Source organism: Triticum dicoccoides, chromosome 1A (assembly GCF_002162155.2).
Source record: "Triticum dicoccoides isolate Atlit2015 ecotype Zavitan chromosome 1A, WEW_v2.0, whole genome shotgun sequence".
NCBI classification, from domain to species: domain Eukaryota; kingdom Viridiplantae; phylum Streptophyta; class Magnoliopsida; order Poales; family Poaceae; genus Triticum; species Triticum dicoccoides.
In genome coordinates, this window is record NC_041380.1 from 399,831,041 (window position 1) to 399,844,886 (window position 13,846).

Here is a 13,846-nt window from a genome sequence, read left to right on the forward strand (position 1 = left end):
ATCTGGATATAATTTTTACTTTTGGTGTTCTCCATATTCTCGAAAGAGAAAAAAGAAATAGCTGTACTGAAATGGGAAATTTGTCATCCGGGTACAGAAATGACATGGAAATTTTGGCGTAGCCACCTCGCGTGCCTACGCAAACACGAGGCCCACTTCGCACGCCCGGAAACGCGAAGGCGGCCAGAAAGTATACGGAAAAGAGGCCCGCTAAAGAAGAAGAAGAAAATAAAGAAAAGGAGCAACGGAAATTAAACGAGGCACAGCCGAGCCGGAGCAAGGAAGGCGCACGCACCCACCCCACTCCCCCCACTCAAGTACACACTCCTCGCTGCTCGCTCTCCTCTCTGACGGACGGCAGAGTGGGGGAAGAGGAAGAAGAAGCCCAAGCCAAGTGGAGAGAGAAGCGGCAGCCGGAAGACGGAGAGAGAGGGAGGGGAGGGGAGCAGGGAGATCTGCGCGGGGGAGGAGACGAGAGGCAGCGATGGGGTGCGCGGCATCCAAGGTGGAGCAGGAGGACACGGTGCGGCGCTGCAAGGAGCGCCGGCGCAACATCAAGGACGCCGTCGCCGCGCGCCAGCTGCTCGCCTCCGCGCACGCCGACTACCTCCGCTCCCTCCGCGTCACGGCCGCCGCGCTCTCCCGCTTCGCGCAGGGCCACTCCTCGCTCACCGTCTCCCACCACACCGCGCCCGTCCTCCTCACCACCGCCGCGCCGCCCGCCCTGCACGCGCCCGCGCCCGCCGCCGCGTCCTCCGTCGCCTCCTCCTCGCTGCCGCCCCCCACGCCGCTCCCTCGCCACCAGCCGCCGCCGCCGCCGCCCCAGCAGCAGCCGCAGCCGCAGCCGCAGCCTCAGGCCGCCGCTGCTGCGCTCAGGGTCGACATGGATCCGAGGATGCGGCGGCTCAAGGTGCCGCACATCCTGTCGGACTCGAGCGTCGCGTCCTCGTTCCGGAAGCCGCCGGTGGTGGGGACGCCCTCCTCCTCGTCGGCCTGGGACTGGGAGAACTTCTACCCGCCGTCGCCGCCCGACTCCGAGTTCTTCGACCGCCGCAAGACCGATCTCGAGGAGGCAAACCGCCTCCGCGAGCTCGACGACGAGGCCAAGGCCCGGGGCTACCCCCAGCGCCGCCACGACCGCCTCAAAGAAGACGACGAGGTCGACGACGGCCATGGGGAAGACGAGGAGGAGACGGAGAGGGAGGATATGCATTGCGGCGGATGGGAGGACGAGGAGGACCACTACGCGTCGACGACCACGTCGGAGACCAGATCGGAGGAAGGCGAGGTGGGGAATAGATCCGAGTGCGGGTTCGCGGCCAGATCGGAGTACGGCGGGACGGCGCCGTCCGAGTACGCCGCCGTGCCAATGCAGCTGCGGAGGGCCGAGAGGTCAGAGGTCGGGGACTCCTTCTCCACGGTCACGGGGGCGACCGAGATGCGGATGGTGGTGCGCCACCGCACGCTCTCAGAGATCGTCGCGGCCATCGAGGAGTACTTCGTCAAGGCGGCCGACGCCGGCGACAACGTGTCGGAGCTCCTGGAGGCCAGCCGCGCACAGCTCGACCGCAACTTCCAGCAACTCAAAAGTAATCGCCATTACACGAATTGCTCCCCAGAATGCTATTCTCTCAAGTGCTTTAGGATTTTTCTAACAAAGATGCAACGCTTTCTTGCCCAAATGGCGACAATGCTTTAGCATTTTGGCTTAATCTGGTTTCTCCTTTGGCAGAGACGGTGTACCACTCCAACAGCGTGCTGTCAGCACTGGCGTCGACATGGACTTCAAAGCCGCCATTGGCTGTGCGCTACAAGCTGGACACCAATTCACTGGAGATGGGGTCAATGGAAGGGAAGAGCCATGGGTCAACACTGGAGCGGCTCTTGGCCTGGGAAAAGAAGCTATATGAGGAGGTCAAGGTAATTTTACTATCCATCTCGAGGCCATTGGTGACTGTTAATTATACTTTTCAAGTTAACAGTTGAGTGCATTGCTCAAATTGGTGTTGCTCTGCTGTATAAAAATTGTCAGCTAAACTATGCTATGACTGTTAGTTATGCTTCGTTAGTTGTCGATGGAACACGCTGAAACTATTCAGCTCGGCTCCACCTGTGAATGACCCAACTACGTTGCTAGACGATATTACCTGATGTTTTCGGCCATCAACAAATTCCAAATTCTTCCACCGAGAACTCTTTATGATAAAGCAAATAAATGAGTATATAATGCTAGAATAAGTTGTGCGTCATCTGTATTTAATAACCCATGGTCAAGGATGAAATGAAACTAGCTAAAACGCTTACACCATGAAGAGAGCTCTATCTCTTTGTGCTCTTAGGATTCTGGTAGGTACAAATGAATGATATAAAACAAATGACTAGACATTGTTTCTTTTTTTGCTAGATTAGGTGCCACCTCTCTAGATTTGAAGTTGGTGTCTTGATACAATTTAATGTATAGCAGTCCTCCCTTTTGTTCAGCAATTGTGGAAGAAGAATCTGATCCTGTTGCAGAAAGCTTCTTTAGAGAGGCCCTGCACTTTCCTCCTTTGGAACAGCTGGAGCATTGGTTTGATAGTTTTAGCTGCTTTCAGCAAAGGCAGCAGTGCTCCATGCCATTAGATCTCCTAACCACACATTCATATTTTCCTCCCTTCCTTTATGCTCTGTTTTTGTCTAAACTACTCATCCTTTGAGATTCTTTACTTTATAGTGTACAAAGGTCTCCAAACCTTGAGAAGTTGTCTTTAATGTACATAATATATCTGATAATGCTGAGCATGAGAAAGTTCATAGGCTGGGGCATTGCCTTTTGCTGCTACCGAAACCACTACAACATTTATATTGGCTAAGTTTAGTGACGACAAATAGTGTTCCTTTGGTTTCCTTAGTTTGGGATAGAATGTGATTCCTTTCAAGTTATTGCACTGCACTTGTTCTGTTTTCTTGTATATGTATACTAAACAGTTTGTCGAACCCAACTATTCAGATATTAAAGCATATATGGATTTATTTGAACTTCTGCAGGCTAGGGAGAGCGTTAAGATTGAGCATGAGAAGAAGCTTTCTACCCTGCAAAGCTTGGAATACAGAGGGAGGGACAGTGCCAAGCTGGACAAGACCAAGGCCTCCATAAACAAGCTGCAATCACTGATCGTTGTCGCGTCACAAGCTGCCACTACCACATCCTCGGCCATCGTCAGCGTCCGCGACAATGAGCTCGCGCCACAGCTTGTCGAGCTTTGTTTCGCGTAAGTCGTGTCCCTTGTTCCGAAACCCCTGATTCCAGATCTTGTGATGCTGCCAGGAAGCACCACTTAACTGTTTCTGAATTTTGACATGCAGGTTGCTGAGCATGTGGAGGTCAATGAACTACTTCCACGAGACACAGAATGAGATCGTTCAGCAAGTGCGCGGTCTGGTGGACAACTCCATGGCCGAGTCGACGTCCGACCTTCACAGGCTTGCGACGCGTGATCTCGAGGCCGCCGTCTCGGCATGGCACTCCAACTTCAACCGGCTCATCAAGTATCAGCGTGAATACATCCGTTCTCTGTATGGCTGGCTGAAGCTGACACTCTTCCAAGTGGACAGCATTACCCCGCAGGAGGCCAACGCGTCACTCATCTCACGCGAGCTCACCACCTTCTGCGACGAGTGGAAGCAGGCACTGGACCGGCTTCCGGACGCGGTGGCTTCGGAGGCCATCAAGAGCTTCGTGAACGTCATCCATGTCATCTACACCAAGCAGGCAGAGGAGATGAAGATCAAGAAGCGGACCGAGACGTACTCGAAGGAGCTGGAGAAGAAGACCAACTCGCTGAGGGCCATTGAGAAGAAGTACTACCAGTCGTACTCGTTGGTAGGCCTCGGCCTCCCTGGCAGCGGGCGCGACGGCATCGAAGGCCACACGTTCGACGCCCGCGACCCTCTCTCCGAGAAGAAGACCGAGATCGCCCAGTGCCGCCGGAAGGTGGAGGATGAGATAACGAGGCATGCCAAGGCTGTGGAGGTGACGAGGTCCATGACGCTCAACAACATCCAGACTGGCCTTCCAGGGATGTTCCAGGCCATAGCTGGCTTCTCGGGCACGGTCGTCGAGGCCCTCGACGTGGTCTGCCGGCGAGCCGGGTCGGTGCGGTAGGATGTCAGACCACATCAGAACATCATTTTGGTGTGTCTCTCTCTGGCTCTTTGGGTGGTATGTTGATCTATATAGGGAAAATGCGATATATATATATATATAGTTAAGTTAAAGCTTAGGGATGAAACGTGGGGAGAAGAGAAGGCTTCCCTGGCTGGTTTTGCCTTGTTCGTTGGGGATTGATATCATTTTGGTTGTAGATAATGATTTTGCCCAGGATCGCAGCTCATCTCCTTTCCTCCCTTTCTGGGTTGTGTGAAGGAGGAAGACATGTAATGTACAGGCCCTGTGGCCGCCTTGTCGCGCTCTAATGGCGATATTTTACGCTTGCTCTCCCCTCTCGCAAACTTGAATTCTATGCTCATGTCTTCAGCTAAGCTCTACTCTCTACTGTTTGAAGTGGTTCAGAGCTGTTGCCTGTTGGGGAGGAAGGATTCCCAGGCCTGAAGTGAAAGCAGATGCTGTGTTTTTCCCGGCGGTGGGCGCTGCTGTCCCTTCATCTTTTCTGTTGTCTCGCTGCCTGCCTGGATGCAGGACGTCTCACGTTGATTTTCTGCTGCCCCATTTCGGTCCACCGCAGTTAATTGCCCTACTGCTGCTGCTTCCATTGTGCAAAACCGACAAGTCCTCTGCTGGAACATGTGCTCTCCTCGCCATACGCTCTGTGCAAGGGATACTGTCACTTGAGTCTTGACTTCTGGGGCTCCTAGTCCAGCCAAGTGGCGACGCACCGTTTGGAACTTCCGACAACAGGAACTAATAGGCCGTTTCACCGTGAAAATTCCAAGCATGTAGTGGGAGTATGATACTGACGATTTCACCATGAAGCACTGCCAGCCAAATGCTGCGTCCTCACGGCGGCCTGCGATTCTGTGAGTGGGAGCGAAGTGGAGTGTGGTGTAGAGCCGCAAGGCTGGCGTTTGGACCTATCCTGCGGTTAGTTGGGCACAGCACGGCAAGGCTACAAGGGCGCACGTTGGCATGCAACGCAATGCAACCTTTTCCCTCTCTGAAAGGGGCACGGAAAAGTGGTTGGCGCCATGTTCGTCTCCAGGAGCGGCCGGCGCCATGATTCCGGTTCACACCGCCTGCTGGGCTTTGTTTTCTCTCTTAAGCGGCGATGCTGGACTGGTTTGATGGCAGGAAATGGGGAGAAATAATCTGGCCATTGGCATTAGATCAATCATCAACACGTGCATCAGTGCGCCCTTCTTCCTCCTCCTTGGGACCCCGGCTGGTGCTATTCAAGTTGGAGATGGACCGAGCTAGGTTCCAAAAACCCTTGGAGCTGGATGGATGGACGGAGAATCTGGGAATAAAGAGCCCTAGTTTGTAGGTGGTGGTCTGGTCTGGTGGAGCTGGGCTATGGCTATGGACCAGACAGCGGCTAGGCAGCTAGAGGGGCGGGGAGCTTCTATTCTTGGACGGGCAAGGATAAGGCCTGCCAAGGCTGTCGCTAGTGCCTCCTAGTCGTCGCGGCTTCCCTTTTATTTACTGTGTGCCTCTAGCTCTAGCTCTAGGACGGTGAGTGCTTCACTAGCATGGCGATAAGACCGAATGACCGACGGCCTCTCTGCCCGGCTCGAGTGACACAACGAACTAGCAGTACAGGCGGAACTACCACGGATTTGTTCTTGCCAAAACTCCAAAAGCGCATGACAGTCACTACACTACACTACACACTTGGTCCGATGCTGTTCTCTTGCTACAGTGCACACGATTTGACTCTTGTTTCAAACTTTTTTCGGATCTGACCCTTTTGAGACGCCAGTAACCATGGCGTCTTTACACGGGAGACGCCACACTCTCCGGCGTCTGGCCATGGCCCACCTCCTGGTCAGTTTTGTTGATCACCTCATGTGGCAAAGGGCAGACGCTAGAAACTCTGACATTTAGGTCCGAAGCGTAAACAAGAAATGCCGTGGCAGTGTTGTTGCAAAACCAGCGAGATCATTTCAAAGTACTTATTGCAATAATGGATGTAACATGAATGTAATCCCGTCAAAAAAGGCAAATCGAAGGGATGTGGTCGTTAGTAAGATGTTATCCGTCCGCCGGTTACAATAGAGGAGATTAATTAATTAAACATATGGTAATTAGCTTCTAGCGATTCTATTGATCTCCACTTTGACCATGTAGAATCATCATATTAAAAAATGATTTTTCCAGAAAAATCATGGATATGATGAGATATACATAGTATGTCATGAAAAACTCCCTTGAACAATCAAGTGGGAAATAAGGAGAAAATAACATATTACAATGCTTGTGTTACTACTGCCTCGTTAAAGACCTTCCACGAGAAACCACATAGGGGGAAAATCATAAAGGAAAATAACGCAATATCAAAGATCCAACGGTATTAACCAGGATATCATGTAGGAGCTAACTAGATCTTGCAAAACACGAAGCCATCTCATATCAATTTCAGTACTACAATTTTAGAATAATGATCATGGTAAGGACTTTGTAAACAAATCAACGAGGTTACCACATGACTTTATTTGTAAAAATATTTGTATGTAACTCACGGGGGTAAAAATTTCAAGAAATATGATTTCTCATATCGCTCTTTGTATAACATGTCTTCCCCTGCGTAATAAATGCAACAATATCTTAATACTCCCTTCGTTTCTTTTTACTCCACGTATAAGATTTGGTCAAAGTCGAACTACACAAAGTTTGACCAAATTTATATCGAAAAATATGAATATCAACAATACTAAAACTATAAAGTATGAAAATACATTTCATGACGCATCTGGTAATATTGTTTTCATATTATGAATGTTGATATTTTTTAACATAAAGTTAGTCAAAATTTACAAAGCCTGACTTTGACCTAACTTTATATGCAAACTAAAAAGTGAAAGTGCAACTATCCCTGGGTGGTTTTGGTAATTCCTAACAACATATAGCTCATTGAGCTAATACTATTTCAAGATAAATATTTCAGGAAAGCTCAATGTTTTGCATGGCATGGACTAGAAATGTGGACCCCTCAAAATGCTAAGGACAAAAGATTGGCTCAAGACTCTACATTTTACCTTTTAGTGATCCAAGATCACATTGAGTCCATAGGAAAAGCCAATACTATTAAAAAGGGATGAGGTGTTGCTTAATGGGTTACTTGCTCAAAATGCTTAGTGATATGCTCCAAAACCCTCAACCACTTTCTCATATCCATATATGTCCCAAACCAAAAGTCAAACTGCCCCACTGAAACTTTCTATCCGGCGCCACCGAGTTCAGTTGACATAGCCACTGCCACAAAACCCTAGTCTTTTCGGTCTCACCGAGACGGGATTGCAAACTCTCTGTTTCCCTTCTTAACATTTTGGTCCAACCGAAATGAGCGATCGGTCCCACCGAATTCACAATGCAAACTCTCTGTTTTCCCTTTGTAACGTTTTGGTCTCACCGAGATGAGCGAATCGGTGCCACCGAGTTTGCCTGACCAACTCTCTGGTTAGCTTATTACCAAAATCGGTCCCACCAAGTTTGTGTAATCGGTCTAACCGAGATTACGTTATGCCCTAACCTTAATGAAATCGGTCTCATCGAGTTGACATGTCGGTCCCACTGAAAATCCTAACGTTCACATTTTAAACTAAATTGGTCCAACCGAGTTTCATTACTCGGTCCCACAGAGTTTGGTGATTTATGTGTAATGGTTAGATTTTGTGTGGAGGCTATAAATACCCCTCCACCCACTCTTCATTTGAAGAGAGAGCCATCAGAACATGCCTACACTTTCATCATACATTTCCTGAGAGAACCACCTACTCATGTGTTGAGGTCAAGATATTCCATTCTAACCATATGAATCTTGATCTCTAGCCTTCTCCAAGTTGCTTTCCACTCAAATCATCTTTCCACCAAATCCAAATCTATGAGAGAGAGTTGAGTGTTGGGGAGACTATCATTTGAAGCACAAGAGCAAGGAGTTCATCATCAACACACCATCTTTTACCTCTTGGAGAGTGGTGTCTCCTAGATTGGTTAGTTGTCACTTGGGAGCCTCCGTCAAGATTGTGGAGTTGAACCAAGAAGTTTGTACGGGCAAGGAGATCGCCTACTTCGTGAAGATCTACCCTAGTGAGACAAGTCCTTCGTGGGCGATGGCCATGGTGGGATAGACAAGGTTGCTTCTTCATGTACCCTTCGTGGGTGGAGCCCTCAGTGGACTCGCGCAACCGTTACCCTTCGTGGGTTGAAGTCTCCATCAATGTGGATGTACGATAGCACCACCTATCGGAACCACGCCAAAAATCTCCGTATCTACATTGTGTTTGCTCCCTCCAAACTCCTCCCTTTACCTTCATGTGCAATGTTTTACATTCTGCTGCTATACTCTTAAACTTGCATGTGTAGGTTGTTTACTTGACTAGTGCTAAGTTCCTAAAATCTGCCAAGACTTAAAATTGGGAAAATGCTAAAAAAATTATTTGGTCAAGTAGTCTAATCACCCCCCCCTTCTAGACATACTTTCGATCCTACAAAAAGAAACAGATGGAGTAGATGCAAACCAACCTGCGGTTGAATGGTTAGGGGGACAATGATATCCCGAGCAAACCAGGGTTCAAATACTAGACTTACATGAAGGAAATATGCCCTAGAGGCAATAATAAAGTTATTATTTATTTCCTTATTTTATGATAAATGTTTATTATTCATGCTAGAATTGTATTAACCGGAAATATAATACCTATGTGAATACATAGACAAACATAGTGTCACTAGTATGCCTCTACTTGACTAGCTCATTAATCAAAGATGGTTAAGTTTCCTAACCATAGACATGAGTTGTAATTTGATTAACGGGATCACATCATTAGGAGAATGATGTGATTGACTTGACCCATTCCGTTAGCTTAGCACTTGATCGTTTAGTATGTTGCTATTGCTTTCTTCATGACTTATACATGTTCCTATGACTATGAGATTATGCAACTCCCGTTTACCGAAGGAACACTTTGTGTGCTACCAAACGTCACAACGTAACTGGGTGATTATAAAGGTTCTCTACAGGTGTCTTCGAAGGTACTTGTTGAGTTGGCGTATTTCGAGATTAGGATTTGTCACTCCGATCGCCGGAGAGGTATCTCTGGGCCCACTCGGTAATACACATCACTATAAGCCTTGCAAGCATTGTAACTAATGAGTTAGTTGCGGGATGATGTATTATGGAACGAGTAAAGAGACTTGCCGGTAACGAGATTGAACTAGGTATTGAGATACCGACGATCGAATCTCGGGCAAGTAACATACCAATGACAAAAGGAACAACGTATGTTGTTATGCGATTTGACTGATAAAGATCTTCGTAGAATATGTAGGAGCCAATTTGAGCATCCAGGTTCCGCTATTGGTTATTGACCGGAGACGTGTCTCGGTCATGTCTACATAGTTCTCGAACCCATAGGGTCCGCACGCTTAATGTTCGGTGACGATTTGTATTATGAGTTTATGTGTTTTGATCTACCGAAGGTAGTTCGGAGTCCCTGATGAGATCGAGGACATGACGAGGAGTCTCGAAATGGTCGAGACGTAAAGATCGATATATTGGACGACTATATTCGAACATCAGAAAGGTTCCGAGTGATTCGGGTATTTTTCGGAGTATCGGAGAGTTATGGGAATTCGCCGGGGAGTATATGGGCCTTATTGGGCTTTAGGGGAAAGATAGAGGAGAGGCTGCGCCCCCCGATGCTTAGTCCGAATTGGACTAGGGGGAGGGGCGGCGCCCCCTCCTTCCTTCTCTTCTCTTTTCCCTTTCCTTCTCTCCTACTCCTACTTGGAAGGGCTCCTAGTTCTACTAGGAAAGGGGGAATCCTACTCCCGGTGGGAGTAGGACTCCCCTAGGGCGCGCCATAGAGAGGGTCGGCCCTCCCCCTCCTCCACTCCTTTTTATATGAGGGGGGAACCCCTTGGAGATACAACAATTGATCATTGATCTTTTAGCCGTGTGCGGTGCCCCCCTCCACCATAATCCACCTCGGTCATATTGTAGCGGTGCTTAGGCGAAGCCCTGCATTGGTAGCATCATCATCACTGTCATCACATAGTCGTGCTGACAGAACTCTCCCTCGAAGCTCTGCTGGATCGGAGTTCGTGGGACGTCATCGAGCTGAACGTGTGCTGAACTCGGAGGTGCCGTGCGTTCGGTACTTGGATCGGTCGGATCATGAAGACGTACGACTACATCAACCGCGTTGTGCTAACACTTCCGCTTTCGGTCTACGAGGGTACGTGGACACACTCTCCCCTCTCATTGCTATGCATCACCATGATCCTGCGTGTGCGTAGGTTTTTTTTTGAAATTACTACGTTCCCCAACAGTGGCATCCGAGCTAGGTTTATGTGTAGATGTTATATGCACGAGTAGAATACAAGTGAGTTGTGGGCGATACAAGTCATACTGCTTACCAGCAATGTCATACTTTGGTTCGGCGGTATTGTTGGATGAAGCAGCTCGGACCGACATTACGCGTACGCTTAGCGAGACTGGTTCTACCGACGTGCTTTGCACACAGGTGGCTGGCGGGTGTCAGTTTCTCCAACTTTAGTTGAACCGAGTGTGGCTACGCCTGGTCCTTGTGAAGGTTAAAACAACACTAACTTGACGAACTATCATTGTGGTTTTGATGCGTAGGTAAGAACGGTTCTTGCTCAGCCCGTAGCAGCCACGTAAAACTTTCAACAACATAGTAGAGGACGTCTAACTTGTTTTTGCAAGGCATGTTGTGATGTGATATGGTCAAGACATGATGAAATATAAATTGTTGTATGAGATGATCATGTTTTGCTAAAGTTATCAGCTACTGGTAGGAGCCTTATGGTTGTCTCTTTATTTGCATAAGATGCAAGTGCTATGTAATTGCTTTACTTTATCGCTATGTGATCGCAATAGTTGCAAAAGCAATAGCTGGTGAGACGACCATGTGACGACACATTGATAAAAGATCAAGATGATGGAGATCATAGTGTCATGCCGGTAACAATGGAGATCATGACAGTACTTTGGAGATGGAGATCAAAAGTACAAGATGATGATGGCCATATCATGTCACATATTATGATTGCATGTGATGTTTATCTTTTATACAACTTATTTTTCTTAGTTCGGCGGTAGCTTTATAAGACGATCCCTTACTAAATTTCAAGGTAAAAGTGTTCTCCCTGAGTATGCACCGTTGCCAAAGTTTGTCGTGCCGAGACACCACGTGATGATCGGGTGTGATAAGCTCAACGTTCATCTACAACTAGAAAGGTAGAATAATCCTACACTATACAATAAAGAAATTACAGCCGATTATACCCACTGGGCAAATACAGCTCATACATCATGGACGCGCATCAACTTAACTCCATTTGAACTATAATCTCTTCAGAAAATAGGATTGGCCGGATTCAGATAGCACAAATTTCAGTCTGCAAAATCTCCAATTCCTTCATGGTTACCTCAGTGTCTTGTTTCATTTTTTGACTCCTGCATCTAATACCTGCATGTCCAGTCTCAACTTGTTGATTATACGTTGACAATCATGTACACATTGTCTTGCCACCTCTAGTTGATGCTCGAGAACATCAGCACATTCCAATTCCAATCCATAATCATCCGGTAACGGCCATGCCGCACTGCTCGCAGATCTTTGTGTTGATGTCACTTTATCCTGAAATGTTTCTGTAAGTACACATGACTAGGGCAAAAATATAGTTACAACAGTGAAGCGAACAAGACACTATTTTGTACTACATGGCAAAACAGGACTAACAATAATGTTACACGTCACTTTAAAAAAATGTTACACGTCATGAAGCATAAGCATGTGATATTTTAAAAATTATAAAAAAGATAGTCTGTGCAGCCTGCATACAGAAATCCCTCTTAGCTCACCAGAGGAGCATGATGTTGGGGCCCAATCGAAAACACAGACAAGTTACAAATTTAGACAGCACATTGCGTATAAGTAAGCAAGTAGTTGGCCATTATGTGCCTCAATTAAAGTCTTAGGGAGCATAATGAACATTAGAGGGTTTCATACAAACATACTACAACAGGCAAAACTATGCAATCATTAGCGTAGTATAAACTAGATTGTGAGCCTCATGCAATAATAGTTGGTTAATAGACTTCAAAGCTTCAGGCACACTTCGGCAGATTAATTAAATGGTAAGGCCTTTAATTATGTCAACTAATAGTGATACAAGTACCGAACATCAGGCATGATTATTTGGCATCTCATTAACTGAGGACAAATAAAGCAATTGAAAAGAGAAAATTAACTATGCCTGAAACAAACAAGGAATTGAACTGTTGAGTTGCATACAGTGACTTACCTTAGCAGGTTGAAGAGGCTCAGCGCAGCTCCTACTTCTGTTGCAAGGCTCCTTCCTAACATCTTGTACTTGGAAATCCTCAATCTTATCTTCATTGCACCCCCTCTGCAAGGTGACACAAACTAGTTACTCGTCTCCTTGGAAGATAAATATGCATACTTTCCAGTCTGTGAACACAAAAGAATGAGATTATAACAAAACAACACCACATAATGAAACATGCCGCATCTCTTGCACTTGCACACAATGGAATGAGCATTTACTATGTCTGCACTATGTAAAAACTAGGCATACCTTCGAACTGGATCTCCAGGTACTCTTGGAGAGCCTACTGTAGTGTACAACCAAACCTTTTTGTCACCTATGAGTTAGACAAGGCCCCACTACAGCAGCCCTTAGTGTTTAAATCGTTGACAAGCTTTGTTAAAGTGTTACATCAAGAACAACAAGTAATCAAAGCAAACAGTCCTAGTATGGCTGGCTGATGCAAACAAGTAATTGAACAGATATGTGAGCAAATCTTACATATCAAGAAAAGAAGCAAAGAAGGAGGCTTAAAGACCATCACTTGACTGACCAGATTTAAGGGGCATTTAAACATCATGTGCAACGTATGAACTAACATAAACATTGCATATTCCAGATTCTATAATGGAATGCACATGTATTAGGTTATGCCATGTATGATGATGCCTAAATGTGCAGATAGCAGGCAGGAGTGATTCATCATTGCACGCACAATTGAATTGCAGGTTAAGGGCCAGTTCGATTCCGCCTTTTCAGGGCATATTGTCAAAATAAGCCATAAAAGATGTAAAGAAGTCAGTTTTGAGTTATGGGCTTGGGCTTAACTAATTTCGCTTTGGAGGGGGGTGTTTCAGGTAGAACCTCACTAAAAATTGAAGGGAAGGGGAATAGTGAAATGACTCTGTTGTCTGCCTATATTACACTCAAAATGCAACTGCTGACGCCCGTATCACACTTGACCCTCAAGTAAAAACAAACACGCAAGCATTCATTGACCTGCCCGCTTGCATCTCCTCTCCCCTTTCCCTCTACCTCGATCCCCTGCCTGCAGCACTAGGGTTCCTCCAGCGAGCCGTCGCCACTGATCCCATCTGGCCTTGTCCTTGACGATGCTATGTCCAGCTAGGCTACATGGCCGGCTGGTAGGGGCAAATCTCCCTGATACGTCTCCGTCGTATCTATAATTTTTGATTGTTCCATGCCAATATTATTCAACTTTCATATACTTTTTGGCAACTTTTTATATTATTTTTGGGACTAACATATTGATTCAGTGCCCAGTGCCAGTTCATGTTTGTTGCATGTTTTTTGTTTCGTAGAAAACCCATACCA

General features: G+C 46.9%; 1 protein-coding gene across 1 annotated transcript; it reads left to right on the forward strand.

The window, feature by feature from the left end:
- The first annotated feature begins 265 nt into the window (after window positions 1-265).
- LOC119275756 (protein ROLLING AND ERECT LEAF 2-like) lies at window positions 266-4,491 on the forward strand. The gene is made up of 4 exons (XM_037556665.1): window positions 266-1,589; window positions 1,733-1,920; window positions 3,028-3,251; window positions 3,346-4,491. The coding sequence occupies exons 1-4, from the start codon at window positions 485-487 to the stop codon at window positions 4,142-4,144; spliced, it is 2,316 nt and encodes a 771-aa protein (XP_037412562.1). The 5' UTR covers window positions 266-484; the 3' UTR covers window positions 4,145-4,491.
- The last annotated feature ends 9,355 nt before the right edge of the window (window positions 4,492-13,846 follow it).